The sequence below is a fragment of the Emys orbicularis genome, chromosome 25, assembly GCF_028017835.1.
Source record: "Emys orbicularis isolate rEmyOrb1 chromosome 25, rEmyOrb1.hap1, whole genome shotgun sequence".
Lineage (NCBI taxonomy): Eukaryota > Metazoa > Chordata > Testudines > Emydidae > Emys > Emys orbicularis.
Genome location: NC_088707.1, coordinates 9,084,336 through 9,103,955, shown reverse-complemented (window position 1 = coordinate 9,103,955; position 19,620 = coordinate 9,084,336). Strand labels below are relative to the sequence as shown.

General features: G+C 41.5%; 1 protein-coding gene across 1 annotated transcript in view; it reads left to right on the top strand.

Annotated features, from left to right (window-relative positions):
- Positions 1-19,620, top strand: part of TANC2 (tetratricopeptide repeat, ankyrin repeat and coiled-coil containing 2) — a 513,617-nt gene that overhangs the window by 477,294 nt on the left and 16,703 nt on the right. The window contains exons 17-22 of the mRNA XM_065422604.1: positions 2,973-3,095; positions 4,628-4,864; positions 7,722-7,907; positions 9,886-9,979; positions 15,609-15,742; positions 16,785-16,908. Coding sequence (XP_065278676.1) covers positions 2,973-3,095; positions 4,628-4,864; positions 7,722-7,907; positions 9,886-9,979; positions 15,609-15,742; positions 16,785-16,908 — 898 coding nt within the window. The remainder of the gene's footprint in view (positions 1-2,972; positions 3,096-4,627; positions 4,865-7,721; positions 7,908-9,885; positions 9,980-15,608; positions 15,743-16,784; positions 16,909-19,620) is intronic.

The window sequence follows — 19,620 nt, the reverse complement described above, 5'->3', positions numbered from 1 at the left end:
TTGAGGGAGTCAACAAGCATGTGGACAAGGGTGATCCAATGGATATAGTGAACTTGGACCTTCAGAAACCCTTTGACAAGGTCCCTCACCAAAAGCTCTTAAGAAAAGTAAGCAGTCATGGGATAAGAGGAAAGGTCATCTCTTAGGATAAGTCATGAGATGGAAAGGTCATGAGATGACCAGTAACCAGTTAAAAGACAGGAGACAGGGTAAGAATAAATGGTCAGTTTTCACAATGGAGAGAGGTAAATAGCAGGGTCCCCTAAAGCTCTCTGCTGTGACCTATGCTGTTCAACATATTCATAAATAATCTGAAAAAGGGGATAAACACGCAGCAAAATTTGCAGATGATACAAAATTACTAAAATAGTTAAATACAAAACTGACTGAAGCGTTGCAAAGGGATCTCACAAAAGTGGGCAATAAGGCAACAAAATGGCATATGAAATTCACTCTTGATAAATGCAAAGTAACACACATTGGAAAAAATAATCCCAATTATACATGCAAAATGATAGGGCCAAAATTAGCAGTTACCACTCCAGAAAGAGATCGTGGAGTCATTGTGGATAGTTCTTTGAAAATATCTGCTCAATGTGCAGCAGCAGTCAAAAAAGCCAACAGAATGCTAGGAGCCATTGGGAGAGGGATAGTTAATAAAACAGAAAATATCTTAATGCCCCTATAAAAATCCACGGTACGCCCACACCTTGAATACACACTTGAATACCATCTCAAGAAAGATATATTAGAATTGGAAAAGGTACAGAGAAGGGCAGTTAAAATGATTAGGGGTATGGAACAGCCTCCTTACAAGGGGAGAGTAAAAAGACTGGGACTGTTCATCTTGGAAAAGAGACAACTAAGGGTGTATATGATAGAGGTCTATAAAATCATGAAGGGTGTAGAAAAAGTGAATAGGGAAGTATTTAGTTACCCCTTCACATAACACAAGAACTAGGGATCACCCAATGAGATTAAAAGATTTAAAACAAACATAAGGCAGTACTTCTTCACACAATGCACAGTCAGCCAGCCTGTGGAGCTTGCTGCCATGGGATGTTGTGATGGCCAAATGTATCACTGGGTTCAAAAAAGAATTAGATACGTTCATGGAAGATAGGTCCATCAATGGCTATTAGCCAAGATAGTCAGGGATGCAGCCCCGTGCTCCAGGTGTCCCTAAATCTCCAACTGCCAGAAGCATCTAGCACTGGCCATTGTTTGAAGACAGGATACTGGGCTAGATGAACCATTGGTCTGACCCAGTCTGGCTGTTCTTATGGTCTTTATTTGACAAATGTTTAGCTAAAAGCTGCAGGACTTGAAAATAATAAATTTAGAAAACTATTAGTTCTTCATGAGGACGGCCATCTTCTATTGTTTTTCTAAAATAAACTGGTTTTAAATGGCAAGTATATTTAACTGAAAAAAAAGCTTTTAAATATTCACAGTAGTTACTTCTTGTTACGTAGTTAGTACAGTCCAGCCACTTGACTGACATGCGCTATAATTGTCTCTAGATAAAAAAATGTTCAAGTCTGTGGTATCATGATGTTAAGACAAAAGGCTACTAATGCAAGTGTATAGAGGAACATGTCAGATTACAATGGCAAAACAGTCATTGCTATTTAATACCAACAAATGATGATGGTAAAACAATGGCAGTAAAAATCTATAGAGACTTTATGCATAATTTTTTCATTGTCCTAGGCCTAGTATGGTCGTTTACATTATTGCAAAGTCGGTGTAAAGCACTACCAACTTGAACTGGTAGCTGTTACACACACTTTGCACAAGAGTAAATGACCACACAAGGTTCAAGGCAGTGGGAAATCAGGCCTTACATGTCAAAATAGTAGCCAAAGACATCTGTACAATTCCATGGAGACTACAGTAGAAATAATGTTAAAGCACTATAGAAGTAAAGCTATCCTTTTAAAACCCGATCTAAAAATAGGCTCCCCTTTTCTTCCGCCTATCATCAGGCCACTGATTAACATCTGTTTGTTATGAAGAAATTATCATTCTTATAACAGGAAAGCAAGCTCACTTGACTATTACATGGCCTATAATTTAGTGCTGTTCAAAAAGACGTTAGTACTTGGTATCTAGTAAGCATAAAATAACTATGTTAACCAAATAAGAAGGTTGGAGATAATCTAACGTTAGATATGAAAATGTCTACTCTCTCTTTTGGTAAAACTTCCTTAATTTATCTTGCTATGATGGAGTATGTAGTACAAGTTGAGTTAGCTCTGTGAATAATAAGAATATTTTGTGAATCAGTTTCTGCCACGATAGTAGGTACTTTATAAACAACAACAAAAGAATATGCCACATTACCCAGTGTAATGGGATTCTCTGAAAGAGAGCTCAGTGGGCGCATGTAACCTCAGAGTGACAGGGCTGGCTTAAGGATATCATGTCGGTACTAACTTGGGGGCTCTTTCTTGGGGCTACAAGTTTATTAGTTCACAGCAGGGATCTAATGTGATAAATGGCTTCTATGGCAACCTTAGTCTGTAGAGACTATTCTTAACTGGCAGAGAAGAGTACTTTGGTTAGCATTCTCATTCTCCATTAAAGAAAGATGCATTGGGAAGGGAATATGAGCCTTTAACAGTAAGCCCCAACTGCATGTTTCTGTGTCGTCAGCAGCTCATTCCTGTGACATTTTACATCAGCAGAGGATCTGCCCCAGCACGTCTAGTATTTTTTTAAAATAAGATGTTTGTATTGCCAGCACTTTGTTGATAAATGTTGAATTTTAAGTGAGTGTGGTTATGATAAATGCTTAAAGTTGTTTTCAGCTAGCTGACTTTTTATTGCTAGCAGGAATCTAATTCTCCGGCCTGAGATCTGTAAAATTCTTTTGTTAATAATTTTTATTACATGTAGTAATTCCTTCTGCATAACATAACGCAAATATGTTGGGTACTAGAACTAACTGGATCGATCTCTCTCTTTAGGGGCTGAGTAAAAAAGTAGGGGTATCCTCGTCTATCCTGCAAGGGCTTTGGATCTCCTACAGCACAGAAGGTCTTTCAATGGCATTGGCATCTCTGCGAAACCTCTACACCCCTAACATAAAGGTACTGTACAGAACAGACCGTTGACAAGCTGGTTCAATGCTTTCAGCCTCCAGTGGTCCAAGTACAAAAGATTCTCCAAGGCTCCAGTTCAACAAGGTCCTTAGCACGTGTGTAATGTTAAGCATGTGAGTAATCTCATTGAAGTCCATGGGACTCCTCACAAACTTAGTTACACCGATATGTAAGCAACTTGCTGAACCAGGACTCGGTTTTTAAGTGTCCAGTTAAGGTTTGATACCAATGAGTAGTGACTCCCCAACTCGTCTATGTTCAGCAGGGGTTTTCTGTTAATTCCTATAAAAGAGCAGTGTCATATCTGTTCCTACTGACCATCCTTTATTTCCACTGATTTCTCCCAAATATACAGAAAGCTCCTTTGGGTGTTGTAAACCTGACAGTGCCTTGGGGGTTTGTCTGCTCTAGAGTTCTTTTCATCTCAGGGCGTTTTTGCAGCTATGGAAAGCAGTATAATGTGCATAGCTTGTTCCTCCATTAAGCCCAGCCTGGTCATGTCCCTGCGTATGATGTCCCACCATCTAGTCGGTGGTTGGACTTACCTTGGTTGTATTTGCTGGGATAAAACAGTGTAGAGCTGCGTCCCCCCAGGTGGTGGGGGAGGTAGCCCATCTTGGGGAAACCCAAAAGGGTTGCACTTGCCGTGAACCAAGTATATTAGGTGAAGGAAAACTCTTGATTTAAGACCTGGGCAGACAGAGCTCACTTAGCCTCTTCAGGCAAGTCTGTCTATTTAGAAGGAAAACTCTGATTATAAATCTGAGCAGGCCAAGCTAGTGTGGAACCGCTGGTACCTATAGCTAGCAGGCTTTGAGACATGGCATTCCCATGAGCTGGATAGGGTGGATTAGTCTAAGAAGCTATAGCATCCTAAATTCACTTGTAGAAACAGAGTTCTTTAACTTGAGTTAATTGCCAATTAAGTTGAGTTAGCTGACACATTTGTACATGCTAGTGTAGACATTCTGCAAACATTTGTGGAGTGTCCAGCTTAGCATGTACAAATATGTTAGCTAGAATGAAAAAAAAAATCTAGTGCAGAGAACCTTCTGGGCTTGCATACCTCTCCCCACATGAGGGTGGGGCCAGCCTGAGAGAGCCTCCTCATATGGAGAGGGGGCCCATCATCGTCCTCTCTATCCCTTCCCTATCAGGAGCCCTCTCTCTCATCTCAGCTTCACGAGCTGTCTCTTTGCTCTCTTTGCACTGGGCTGCAGAGCGAGAGCCGGGGAAGCAGCAATTGGGTGACCAGTAAGCATCACAAAGCCCCTCTTGGATGGATGATCAAGCAGTTACAAAACCATCCACCATCTTTCCCCATGTGAGGCTCCCTGTGGCCCTATGTCTGGCAATATGGCTAAGGCCAGCCTGCTCCAACACCACGCAAATTACAGAACAAAGTCCATTCTGAAAGTGCTAGAGATTAGACAGCGCTCCCTCTACCTAAAATAAAGCTGTGTTTTGGGCTTGTCTTTTTGTTGCACATTGTGGTGATTTGTTTCTCTTCTGCCCTTCAGGTCAGTCGGTTGCTAATTTTGGGAGGTGCAAATGTTAACTACCGGACCGAAGTTCTGAACAATGCCCCAATTTTATGTGTCCAGTCTCACCTTGGTTACACAGAGATGGTGGCTTTGTTGTTGGAGTTTGGGGCCAACGTAGATGCCTCTTCTGAAAGTGGCCTGACTCCTCTTGGATATGCTGCTGCGGCTGGATATCTGAGCATTGTTATGCTACTGTGCAAGAAACGGGCCCAGGTAATGAGACTGTATTTATCTGATGACACTCTGACTTCCCAGGAATTCCACATTGACATGGAGGAGAAAGCAGGTAGTATGTGGAGTATCAGACCTCAGAAAAGAAATTGAGCCACTGTTCGCTTTTTCCTTTGCCATGTAACATTTCTTAACAATACTCTTTCCTCTGGTTTTTGCACCTGAAGATAGGCTAAATGATTTAAACAGACTGTCTGCGCAGTTGGAACATTTTCTATACAGTCTAAATCAAACCCCTACAGTTTCCACATGCTGTCATCTTCAGAAGTCTCAGCATCCTACCCTCTTGCTTACAAAGCAATAGTTACCCTTCATTATTAAATGCTCAATCCTGCAAGGGGCTGGACATCTCGTGTGAGTTTGCTGGACCACACATAGTCCTGGGCATTAGTTGTGTCATGGTGAGGATTCTCCTCCTTCAGGAGGGACTGGTTATTGCCTTAACGTGGGTAGCCCCAGTGATCTGATCTGGTATGGCAAAGCTTATGTTCTTATAAGCCCCAAGTGCAGCATCAGCAATTAAAAAATACATGACGAGATCCCAACTCTGCCCTCTTGTGTTTCTGTCCAGAGGGAGCATTTCAAAGGTACAAGAAGGCAGTCAGGTTTTCAACTCCGTTGGAAGTCAATGGGAGGAAGGCACCTAACTCCTATTTGCACTTATGAAGATTCCTCCCCTGCCAACACACACAGTTACTAGCTGTCTAACGTCTATCTTACCTGTCTAGTTAGGCTGAGATTTTCAAGAGTGTAAGAGAGTTAGGTGCCCAGATTCCACTGAATTCAATGGCCTTTGGGGCCTTGCCTTAATCTCTGTCTAACCAGTCTCTTTTTATCTAAGGCACCTATTCCCATGGTATCCAAGCATTGTACTAAAAATAGCACTGTGTGTGCCCTAATTGGCAGGTCTCACATTTTCCATTGTTCCTGGTGTGCATGTGTGAGTGAGATTTTTTTTTATTATTATTGCAGGTTTTTGTTCTTGTGATAGAAAAGATTAGACTCCTGTTTGTAGTCGCTCACAGGTGAATCCACAATGCCGCCCAGGTTTGCTTTTCTGTGAGAGAGTGCTGCTTTGAAACATGTCGTTGGCACAAAAGGCATAGCAGGTTTGCAGGGTCTGTAATTAGTGTTTGGGAATTCAGGCCTGACACTGGGACTGTGGAATCCTGCCTGGCTAATGGCTTGCTGAAGTCATTTCTCTACAAGTCCACGGAGTTAAAAAGCAGCTTTGTTTTGCAACACCCAATACACCAGGGGTTCTCAAACTGGGGGTCGTGACCCCTGAAGGGTATTATGTGGGGGTCGCGAGCCATCAGCCTCTACCCCCGAACCCCGCTTCTCCTCCAGCATTTATAATAGTGTTTAATATAAAAAATGTGTTGTTTAATTTATAAGGGGAGGTCACACTCAGAGGCTTGCTGTGTGAAAGGGGTCACCAGTACAAAAGTTTGAGAACCATTGCAATACACCATTTGGAAATATTCTCTGAACACTCCTGTCAAACTTGTCCAGTAAGAATACTCTTTGCTTAGCTTTGTGGTGAGCATTTCAAGGGTTAATGGTGTGTAACGAGTCAAGTTTCAAACATTTTGTTGAACAGAAAAATGTTGCTGGGAACTGAAAGGGCAGCCTCCTGGAAACAATTTGTGGTTTCTGTAAATGTTTTGCCTCAGTTCTGAAAGCCAACGAAAGGCTTGTGTGGTTTCAATACGCATGTCAGGATGACTAAGGGACCCTTTTAGGTCTTGCTGAGTTGTCAGGACAATGTAAAGGAAAAAATAGACCTTAAAAAAAAGATAAGCTGGGTGACTCCCTAACACTGACTGATAAGAAGCGGTATTAATAAACGTCCAATGGAGTCCCATTATATCCTCTGTCAGGGGAAATGGGAGGGAAACCCAGAGCACGGAATGTGATTAAAAAAATCCCCATCCCAAATGGAAAACGAGAAGCTAGCTTTTGTGGGTATCCCCCTTCGGTACCAAAAGAATAGACACAGTAGCAGCTATTTTTGGTTCAAAGATGTTGGGTTGTATCGTGAATAAATTAAACAACAGTGGTCACGTGCATTTCCTGAACAAACTGATACGTTGTTCAGCAGTGAAGTGGTTAATGAGTAGAACGAATCTAGTTGAAATGTTTTGCTGGGATACTAATATTATTTGTATTATGGTAGGACCTAGAAGCCAAAGGTAACATTGTGGACAAACACATAGAAAGCGGTCCTCAAGTTCCTAGTAGGATATCAGATTATAATACCACCACCTGAAATTTCTGTTTTAATTAATGTTTCTCTGCTGCCCCCTTCTAGTGAGGCTGACTAAGGTGCAGCTGAATAAAACAGGCTGACTAATCATTCTAACACTGGACTCATTATGAGGTATTTTTGCTCATTTTGAAGAATTGTGAAATGGTGGGTTTAGAACATTCTCTTTCGACTCAGTGGCTCTTTGTATCCTGAGGCAGACAAAGTCAATGGGTAGAATTTCAGTGCAAAAGGAACTACAGTTGGCGTACTTGAGAACACAGCGGAAATGTGCTTTTGCGGGAATAAAGCCAGTATGCTTTTAGTGTGACGAAAACTGAAGCTGTAAAGTGGTGACCTACCCAAAGAAAGCAGCTGTGGCCAAGAGGATGTCTGTCCTCAGGGCAGTGATTCTTTGGGAATGAACTTTGGCTGGTTGTGGATGGGATGGTTAACTAGAAGAATGCAGAGAATGTACATCCTGCACATGTGACATTATTACAAAACCAGGGCTGGAGACGCTGAGAAAGCCATGGCTTTTCAAACATGAGTTGGGTTTAATTTTATTTTGTCTTTCTGTTCTCCTGAAAGGTGGATCACTTGGACAAAAATGGTCAGTGTGCCCTGGTTCATGCGGCTCTGAGAGGTCACCTGGAGGTAGTGAAGTTCTTGATTCAATGTGACTGGACAATGGCTGGGCAACAGCAGGGGGTATTTAAGAAGAGCCATGCGATACAACAGGCACTGATTGCAGCCGCCAGCATGGGCTACACTGAGGTAAGACATAACTACACTGTTCTGGATCTCTGTGGGATACAGAAAGAATAGGTTAGCTGTGTTCCCTGGTCACAAGGCTGAGCACAGAGGGTCTAGGAGGTGGAGTCAGTAACTTCCTCCCACCCCACAAGTCAGTGGGATCCACTGATTTCTTGGCAACCTTGGTGGCCTGGGCAAAATCTTTGCAGGCTTCCATCCAGAGGGAGAGTAAAAAGCCCCTAATGTATTTGAATATACCTTTAAGTAGGCAAAGGTAAAACCATGTACTGCTTACCCCACTTCCCCAGTGAGGGTAGAGATGATGATATGTAAAACACTGTTTATTTTCCTGTTGGGAAGTAATATTTGGCTGAAAAATTGTTTCTGTTTAAATAAAACCCCTCTCATTAATTTCATTAATCATGAAACTTCAATCCATGAAAACATAAGTAACGTGATCAGATCAGAGGAGTTAATCAAAGGGAGCTGGGTAAATCACACTATCCAAGTGAACACAAGTTGAATTGCTTAGGAACAGATGTGCCTTTGAAGCAACAGAGCTTCTCTGCAACCTGGTCACATGATTCCTAACAGCACACAGTATTATTCTAAAGGGAAACGTCCCCAGCATTTTACTGATATATTTGTAATTTTTTTAAAAAGTGGTTTCAGAATTATTTACTGTGTGTGCAGCGCTATAAATGGACATGGCACTTTACAGACAAATAAAAAGGTGTAGTCCGTGCTCTGAAATGCTGACAGTCAAGGGGGGTGGAAAGCCAGGGGAAGTAGTGTTATTAATTAGTAATTATATAATATAATAATCATACCATAATTAAAATGTATATAATTGATCATTATAATAAAGTTAAGGTGGAATGTTACTTCCACTGATTAAGCAGTTTGCTGACATAGCAAGCATTACCATTTTTCTTCTAGCGGTTAAGCACATATTAAAGCTGATTGAAAACTGGTTTAGTCTGTGACTTCTGGCTCCCCAGGGCCTGTGTCGTAGAAGCCGTTGCTTTTCAGTAATGGACAGCGCCAGCAGGCAGCTTAGAAATGGCAATTGTAACTGAAAACCTTTCTTTCCAAAGCCCCTTTGCAAGTTGTGTTCATGAGAGATGCTTCCTGCCCTTGTCTGCTGTCAGGTTGCTATGCTGAGTACAACAGGCACAGTTGCCCCACTCTTGCCTTTAGTGTAGCTCTTGGTAGGTGTCTCCCTTCTTGGATGAGAAAAATGTATCTTTGTCCTTCAATAAACGCTGTTCTCTCCTTAATCTCTTGCTTTCTCATATCATCTTACCAAGCAATAAGGTGATTTTAGCCAATTTCAAAAATTTACACTCGGAGGAGATTAATTAAGTTCTTTGAAACCCAGTCTACACTGGCCAGGGAAACCATGTTGGTACCTTTCTAGCGATCTGCCTAAATGTCATTCATGCTAGGAAGGAGCTAATTGTTTCTAAAGACAGCCCAATCTAGTGGCTGAAGCTCAAGACAGTCAGGAGACTAGAGTTCTGGTCTACACTCAGTTGACTCACTTTTTAACCTTTGGAAATTCACATCACCTGTGTGTGCCTAAATTTCCACATCAATAAAATGGGGATGTTAGTATTCACCCAACTTTTTAAAGCACTTCAAGATCCAAAGATGAAAGTCACTAAAGCCCTGGTTGCTATGGGTAACCCAGGAACTATGGAGCATTCACTGCATGCACAGGATAATCTGTATACAAAACATACACAGCTTCTGCGTTCTTAGGTAGCACCACTATAAAGGCTCGTCATGTGCAGTTGTCTCAAGAGACTTGTTTTTTCCCTTGTACAGGGCAGCGGGCTCAGTTACTGATCTCGGGAAGAATATTTACCTACGCTGAGGTGCCAGGCAGAGACTTTGTTCATTTTCTTTTGTTTATTCAGAATGGCTTATGTTAAGATGTCAGCAGTTTATATATAACATGGTGAAGTTCATGAGCTGACACGTCTCTTTGTTTTAGATTGTCTCCTACCTGCTCGATCTTCCAGAAAAAGATGAAGAGGAGGTGGAGCGAGCACAGATCAACAGCTTTGACAGCCTGTGGGGAGAGACAGGTAATTTCTATAGGTGCTGCAGTTTCTATCTTTCATGTTTGTGTTTGTGGATTCCACTAATATCAAATATACATTTTAGACCTGCGTGTGTCATGACTTACTGAGGGGGATCAATTTCTTCGATTTGAACTTCCTTGCAGATGCCAAAATAGGCTCTGTAACTTGCTTTATTATTTTTCCAAAAAGTGCCTTGCCTGATTTTCGGAGTACCTGGAAGATTCAGGTGTGCAGGACCTCTAAAGATCAGGCCAGCAATCTTTTCTGGGACATCTTCCGCTGTATTGAGCTAAATGAGCACAGAACTCAGAACTCTCTTTTTCTCCTTTGATATTTGGCACAGCTATAAAGGGAATGTTTGCCAACACCAAAATAACCTGCAACACCTGCAGCTTAAACTCCTGAATGTTAAATTAACATTTGGTTTTCTGCGAGCTTGTAATTGCTTTATTGTAACATTGAAAACACACCTGGCAATTAAACAAATGTCCTTTAATGGAGGATAGTCTGTCTGATAATCCTGTATGCCAATCTAGACATGTCACCTTCCCAGTGTCTATTAGAAAAAAGGCAGCATTTCAACCCACACCCTTTACACGTACAGCTTGTGCTCTGCCAAATAGAGATCTGCAAAATGGAGCCATTGGCTTTTAACTTGGATGAGCTAGTTAAATGTTAGCTACAGGGTTTGTGCTCTACTCACTAATTAGTTTAAACCACTGGTATTACCACAGTGATATTCCTGTCTGGGTAACCACACAATGATTTTGATCCTGCCAGCTTTAGTCAGAAATGACCTGAACTAAGGATGCAAACACTGGGTGACGTGTAATTTTGTGTGTGGTTAAATTGTTTTTGGTAAACTGAACACACACTTGGGTACATCTTGAATTGGTTCAGACTTTGTAGTTTGGAAAATGTACTCGTGTAACCAAACCTCTGAATGTTTTCATGTTCATGGCAACACCAAAATTTGAGCCTACCAGGAAGAACCTCCTCTGGGTAAATTGAGCTTGTGAAGGACAAAAATGTAGATGAGAACTGGCACAGTAGGCAGCCGGAACAATAACAAGATTGTTGTGGGCTAACAGCAGGAAAGTGCGAAAGGATGAAGCCCCCAGAATCACCAGCGGAGACCTAAATACAGAATAAATATGTCATGAAATATTAACTGAATTTTTTTTTTTTTACAAATAAATGTTACTTTAGAGAGTCATAGAAGGAGAAGGAAAAGGAATAGAGTGTATAGTTATCTAGATATGATCCCCGAACACTGAAAAGGTATTCATTACAATCGTATAATGATGACAAAATTTTATTGTTGATTCAATATGCTGACCAGTGCAGAGGTAGTGTTATCTAAAATGTATTCTCTTTTACTTTAAAAATAAGGCTTAAATATCAAGTTATGCTATTAATTGGAAAACAGACTCTGGAATTGAGGCTGGGAATCGAAAATATTTTTAAGGTTTGGTCAAAAAACCACTAAAATGTCCCTCTGTTGTATTTACCTTGGTAAGCAGCATCAGATACTACAGATGCGGTTTTCTTCAACATTTTCATTAATGATCTGGATGATGGGATGGATTGCACCCTCGCAAATTTGCGGATGACACTTAGCTGAGAGGAAAGGTAGATACGTTGAAGGGTAGGGATAGGGTCCAGAGTGACCTAGACAAATTGGAGGATTGGGCCAAAAGAAATCTGATGAGGTTCAACAAGGACAAGTGCAGAGTCCTGCACTTAGGATGGAAGAATCCCATGCACTGCTACAGGCTGGAGACCGACTGGCTAAGCGACACTTCTGTGGGAAAGGACCTGGGGATTACAGTTGACGAGACGCTGGATATGAGTCAACAGTGTGCCCTTGTTGCCAAGAAGGCTAACGGCATTTTGGGCTGCATTATTAGGAGCATTGCCAGCAGATTGAGGGAAGTGATTATTCCCCTCTATTCGGGACTGCTGAGGCCACATCTGGAGTAGTGCATCCAGTTTTGTGGCCCCCACTACAGAAAGGATGTGGACAAATCAGAGAGAGTCCAGCGGAGGGCAACGAAAATTAGTAGGGGGCTGGGACACATGACTTCTGAGGAGAGGCTGAGGGAACTGGGCTTATTTAGTCTGCAGAAAAGAAGAGTGAGGGGGGATTTGATAGCTGCTTTCAACTGCCTGAAGGGGGGTTCCAAAGAGGATGGAGCTCGGCTGTTCTCAGTGGTACCAGATGACAGAACAAGGAGCAATGGTCTCAAGTTGCAGTGGGGGAGGTCTAGGTTGGATATTAGGGAAAACTTTTTCACTAGGAGGGTGATGAAGCACTGGAATGGGTTACCTAGGGAGGTGGAATCTCCATCCTTAGAGGTTTTTAAGGCCCAGCTTGACAAAGCCCTGGCTGGGATGATTTAGTTGGTGTTGGTCCGGCTTTGAGCAGGGGGTTAGACTAGATGACCTCCTGAGGTCTCTTCCAACCCTAATCTTCTATGATATCATTGGACATGAGTTAAGATAGCCAATGACTCTAGTTAAACTTGACAATGTCTGATATTAAGCCACACAGATTTTTCTGGACTAGTTTCTAACTCTCTCCCCATTTGCAGTGCAGTCTCCCTTCACATCCAGACAGCTCTCCCATATCCCTGACTCTGTATAGACGTCTGCCTGAAGGCTTCTCATCCATGCACCTCTGCCTGATGAGTTCCAGCAGCTTCATGTTCTGCTCAGACATCTCCCATTTCCATACATCCCATGCCACTTTCCTTGCCTGACTATTCCCTAAAGGACACTTCCAGCATGTGCCTTGTTCCCTCTGTGTGTTACTGCCCCTGGCAAAGAGCTCCCTTTAATGGAAAAGCTTTTTTGTGGCCATGACTATTAGATATTTCTATCTGTTTGTGGAGAGCTCTTGGAGTCCATCTGGTTACCTTAGAATGGCGTTGATTCACATGCTAATTGCACTCAAATAGAAGAGTCATCGCTAAGGAATGCCCAATATCTGATTGCCCTTGTGAAAGATGGAAAAATGAGCAGCCAGCAATACTGGAAATTGTCAAAACCTCATTCTCTAGTTTTTACACATATTGCATAGGTAATGTGAGCGTCCTGTGGCTCACGAGACTCCATTTTACTTTGTTTTGGTTTTATTTTCCAAAAAGTACTTAACCATTCTAGATAAAAATAAAGAGAAATGCAGCAGAAAGTGTTGCCTCAACCTAAAATCAACTTTGAAAATCCGTATTGGTTCCTGTTCTGTTTCGATACCTGTTGCTTGTCTCTCTAATCTTGTCTGGAGTAGAATTGACTGCCTGGCTTAATGATATTATCCTACTGTCATCTGAATTGCAGTGCCAAGTTACATCATAACCTAGGCACTGCTGACAGCACAATAAAGTCAGTTCCTGATGGAATATTTACCTCTGATACAAGACTAATATCAAAAGGCAGCAGAAAGCATCTGTGTCAACAGTAATAACAGTCAGAGATGGAGGTGCAAAAATACACCATTTATAAATGGTGATAAATGCATCAAAATGTGTCCTCCTGCTACTGAGTATGAAATAGATGATTGTACAACACAGGAGACTGAAAGCACATTAAAAAGGTGGTTCTTTTTCCCAGTAGAGAAGTTGACTTTTTCCTTACAAACAGCTCAATTGCATTTAAAAGTACATTGTTATTGAGCCCATTAGGAATGTAAAATAAATGCACATTACATAATTGACAGTTACACCATTTTCCATAATAATACTTTGTGTTAGAGACGTCACACAGTGAATCAATTGCAAAACCCAGGAATAGAACCCAGAAGCCTTGATTCCTCCCTTGCTTGTGACCACTAGACACAGTCCCTGTCTTCTACATTTGTATCTTACATTCAAAGCCACGTGGATACGATTACGGGTTTCATAGTCACTTCTGTTTGCAGCATTTAGACGTTTTTCTTTTTTAACTCTTGATGTCCCCCAAACCCAAGAGAAGAAAATAAACTACAATTTGGAAGGGAGAGAAGTTGAATATATCACCCTCAAGTAACAGGGTTGCAGCTGGAAACCCATCAACACCTCTAAATCAGCCATCCCACAGAAATGAACTTCAAAGAAGAAGAAGCATGCGCCATCAGTTAGAAATAGACTCCCACCTTCTGCTCAGACTCCTACTAAAAGGAGCAAAACACGGAGCCAGAGGAGCTGTGCTGAAATACACATGAAGTTGAGGAGGAGAGGGAGGAGCTGAAAAGTCTAAAATTAATACTGAAGACAAGTAAAAGACAAGTCCTACACTTAGAGCTATTTTCAGATTCAATTTCTAACCCAGCCATGTTGTCAGGGTTTACAATGTACGTTTTGCCAGGGAGGGGAACTTTCATATTACCAGGGCACTTGAAATATTGAAAATTAAAGATAATTTTGGTTTTGCATAAAAAGGCAGGTGGGGGCTGTCCTGGCCCAGAAACAAAGGGCAGAATTAGCATTTAAATTGAAGAACGCTTGTTCATATGCATTGTGTTCCAATTGTTTCCCTGATGGGGTTTCAAAATCTTACACGCTAAAATGGGATAGTAAAAAACAAAAATCTTCCATTTGAATAGCACGGCTCTGCACTAGTTCTGAAAAAGAAAACCACAAACTCTACTAACTTCCTGCTGGCTGGCAATAATCTTTCAATAACTCCATCTCTCTCTCTCTGCCTGCCTTCCTTCAAGAAACCCACATAGTCAGGTTCCCTAGTGAAACTAGACAAATACAACTTACATTTTGTGGAAGGGCTTTAAAGTGTTTGTGAAGAAAGCATGTACCCAGAGGTTTGTGTGTTCTATTGAAATCATTCCCATGCAGTGACGTACTTGGTTTTAGAATCCCTGGATTGTATGCTGTACTGTGCAACAGAAAAGCTGCAGGAGGCACAAGGGGAAATGTTTAAGGTTTCAAATGACACTGCCTTGAACTTCATAGTTGCACATGCCAGTAGATTATTTGGTGATTATCATAGCTGGGTTTTTTTTCCTTGTCCATTGCAACTTGGGGAAAAGGAAAAAGGTCTTTGTCATACAGTACTCTTTTTCCAGGCTCTTATGAGGTCTCTTTACAGAAAGAACTAACCTTTGACAATAAAATATAAATGATTAGTGAAAATTACAACTAGCAAAGTATCATCGTCTCTCTGTCTATCCATTCTGTGTCTTTTTTTATCCTACCTATGAGGGTAGTATCTAGGCCCTGAATATAATAATTGTAACCTTCAGGGTGGAGGGAATGCAGATGTTTGGAGGGAGGAGAGATTTGAGATTACTGGCAGAAATCACAGCCCTACTGAAAGCTACTCACAAATTGCCATGAATGAGCAGAACAGGTTTTCTTTCTCTGGTATCAATTTTTTGGTGAACTAGGCTTTTTTATTACTGTTTTTTCATTTGTTTTCATTGAATTTTTTTATTATTATTATTTCGTTCACTGTAATGCTGAAGTACAAGCAAGCTGAGTCGCTCCTTTTGCTTGGTGAAATTGAAAGAAAATGTGTTTAACATAAAGCACATTATATTTTCTGATCACCAAAGGTAGCAAAGCAGACGTTTTTCTTACTGCTGTAAATATGCTGTTCTAAAAGACCACCTCTCTCTCTCCCCTCCTCCCACTTTCAGCTCTGACAGCTGCTGCAGGACGGGGCAAGCTGGAAGTATGTCGTCTGCTTCTAGAGCAAGGAGCAGCAGTGGCCCAGCCAAATCGACGTGGGGTGGTGCCATTGTTCAGTGCAGTGAGACAAGGCCACTGGCAGGTAAATGAGGTCACTGCAGCATCTTCCAAACGTTATTTCTCATTTGACATGGGTGGTGGGTGTGCATGTTGTTGGTAATGACAAAGTTATGGGTTTAGATAATCCCTTATACTAGTATTCCATGCAGAAAATGTTCAGCCACTAAAGTCATCAGGCTTCTGACTTGCCCAACTAAATGCTTTGGTCTAAATGTTCCGCAATGTTTCATTTGGAGAGGGCGTATACAATGAGGCCCCTTTAAGGTGTCTTAGTTCAGGCATCAAAAAATCACCAGTCACTTTAGAAGATGTAGGTCTTCACTTCTAGTGCTATGTGAGTAGTTTCTCCTAAATATGATACTCTTATTATTATAGAAGCATAGAATCTCAGGGTTGGAAGGGACCTCAGGAGGTCATCTAGTCCAACCCCCTGCTCAAAGCAGGACCAACACCAACTAAATCATCCCAGCCAGGGCTTTGTCAAGCCGGGCTTTAAAAACTTCTAAGGATGGAGATTCCACCATCTCCCTAGGTAACCCATTATGGTTAAATAGAAAAGGCTTTAAGCCTTGAAATGTAATCTGAGTTAGAATTAATGGCTGTCTTAAAAGAACCAGTGGCTGTCCTGGTGCCTTCTCTATTAACTACCTAAAAGACAGAAAGTGCTGGTGTAAACTGAGCTATTATTATTAGGATTATTGTGGTTATTATTATTACAGCCTTTGTAATGCAGCCAGGACCATGCTATTTTGGTGCACTTTAGTTCGTTTAGATTAAAAACAATAATATTTTCTAAGTGATCTAATCCACTACAACCCCCCTGCCACACCTCACTTTAAAAAACAGTGGCACATAAAGGCTGGGCAATAGGTTAGGTGCCAGGCACTCCAAAGTCTGCAGTTAGCAGGGGGGGGAAATATGGATAAAGAAGTAATTTCTTTCTCTGTGTCTGAGGTTTGGGTGAGGTTTCAAGGCGGAGGGACTGCTAGGCTGTATCTCAGCTCTCATTTCATCCCAGCAGAACCTCTTTGTATCAATTGTATCCTTGTTTTACGTGTTTCCAGATTGTAGATCTCTTACTCACCCACGGCGCTGATGTAAACATGGCAGACAAGCAGGGTCGGACTCCTTTGATGATGGCTGCTTCTGAGGGACATCTAGGCACCGTGGAATTCTTACTTGCACAAGGTTAGATCTTAGGCAAGGCTGAGTTGGAGCCCAGCACTATACTACTGGTGTTTGAAACAGGCCAGGGTAAACCAAAAGATCAAATCACTGACATCACTGGGACCACTGACAGTCTGTTGTCTGGTGGTGAAGGTTAGATCGTGTGTAAGCGCATTACATGATTTGGCACTCTCAGGCCCCTCAGTACTTTGAACAATTGTCTCCTCCTAACTTGTGGAATGCGCACATTGAAAACATGGAAACTCAAATTTAAAAATAAAAAAGCAAGAGCTATTGCGGCTGTTCTAGAATGACCCTTACATCAAACAGCATGCGTCCGGGTTAGACAACATTGTCCTGCCAAATTCAATTGGAGGGTTTCTGCACTGGACTGTTGTTCCTAAAATTCCTCATTGTTGTTACTAACAGTTCACACACACACACCCTTTGGTTGCAATGGTTGGAGAGCTAATGCAGATTGGGTGCTGGAATTTTACCCACCATGTCATCTAACCCTGCTGAAGGCAAGGCTGCTGCCACTTTGTCTACACTAGGGCTCCCAAAGTTGCTACCACCAGTGGATCTTCATTGTTGGAAACCGTTTTGTAATTTTAGAAAATAAGAGTGAAGTAGTCATGCCCTTAGTCTTGGCTGTTCATTTGTTTTCTGTCTTGGGTGTGTATCGCCTCAACACCATGTGCTCATTTGAGAGCTTTATTGAATAACACATGGTGAAAGCTTCAGCCATCAAGTGTTACAGAGAAAATGTATTAAAAACAATAAGAGAACCACACGTGTGCTAAAAAGATTACCAAAGGTCATCCCAGCTCCAGCCTGGAGCTCTCGCAGGTATCAGTCCTTCAAAACCTACAACTGGGTTTTCCCCATGATAACAAGTTCATGTCAAAACCTACAACTGGGTTTTCCCCATGATAACAAGTTCATATCTGTCTCACATTCAGAACCAGAACCACCAGCTGGTTTTCTTTACACAGCTTGGGCTTTTGATCTCCAGTCTCTGGGAATGCGTAATAGCAGACAAATACCCTCTCCTTCAAAAGATAGGGTTTTTGCATAACCAGAGGTGGAGAATTTGCATTAGCCTCTCCCTAAGGTATTCCCCAAGAAATCCCCTTAACACTTATTGTCCTAAAATTCCATTCTTGTTTGGCACATTTTCAACATAGTCCTCTGAACTCCCAGGCCTCACATCACATCTCCCGCCTAGAGATGTTACATACAACCCCAACCCACAATAATACATAGACTTTGCATTTAATACAATGGACCCCAAAGATACTTAAACGTAATGCAATAAGGTTTATCAATGATATTGCAAGAAATTGCCATATCTGTTGCAATGCCCCTTAACCACATCAAAACTAGGAAACGTACTTCTTGGTGATAATGAGTATCGTGATGGAAACCATTTAAATGCATGTGTTGACAAGACCAAATCTCAAGGCTCAATCATGGCTTATGAAACAGTACTGAACACAGTTTGGGACACAATTTAACATTTGTAATTGAACCATTTTTAGCTGTTTTAGCTGCTCCCACTGCTGACATCAGTGAGAGCACCAGGTAAAATCCCTAGTGTGGACAAGGATTTAGACCTTGTCTATCCTTGCGGTGACATCTAGGGTAGGCATAGCCACAGTGAAATGCAGGCTGCATCCTCACTCATTGCGGTGTGTAGCTGCACACAGCAGTGAAAATCTCCAGCAGAGGGGAGGCAGCGGGGAAAGGCCCCAGAAGCTTCCCTTTCTTTTAATATTTTGCTCCAGTTTGTCCTCATATTTTCTTTACAGATATGCTCTCTACACTAAAACCAGTTTGGGGAGGGATATTTTCCTTGTCATAAGTAGCTGTGTCTACCTAGTATTCCTGCTGGCTAAAATATTAATTGTAAGACTCTTGCATAGAATTATTTACATAGCCATTTAAAATATGATTTTGCATTGAAGGGCTCCCAGACTTTTGAGTGCAAGATATCCATTCCTCACCCTGGCCCTTCTGGGAGTGTATGCCACAGCGATCCCTGTTTAGTGCTGTGACTTGTACAGTGAGATGGGCCGGCTCTTGAGATTTTTCACATTAATCACCCTTTTTCTTTTTGTCCCTATTAAAATTCTGACCTTCATATCTCTCCATCTATCTTAAAATAAGTATTATTTAACAGACATGAGAGAGATGCACACTGTTTAAACCTGGGTGAGCACTGGATGGAAAACTTTACATAGCAGGGCAAACAGGAAAGAGCAGAATCAGCTAATCTGGTCCTGGATATAAAATGGTCAGAAAAGTCCAGTTCATGTATAATCTGCCCCTGGGCTTCCTGACCCTGGAGAGGTAGAGAGGTCAAGAATATGAAAATCACCTTTCATAAGAGATGCTCTGTAATACAATAGCTTAATTAGCATCCACTAGCATAAAACATACAGCTGAAAACTTAAACCAAGCCCAGGTAGAATACAGCACTATATGGTGTATTTTAATTACAATGGCTTTGACAATCCTGTTCGGCGTTTCATTAAAATCAAAGTGTGAATCAGAAACCATAAGTGATAATTAGTGTGTTGCAACGCAAATCTTATTTAACTGTACTTGATTAGCAGAGGCAGCATTTGTAAACACTAAACACTTTTTATTAACAGAGTTACTATCCTCAATCAATTTGAAATTCACATTTGCAGAATTACCTGCTGTTCTTGGTAGTATCCAGAATTGCTG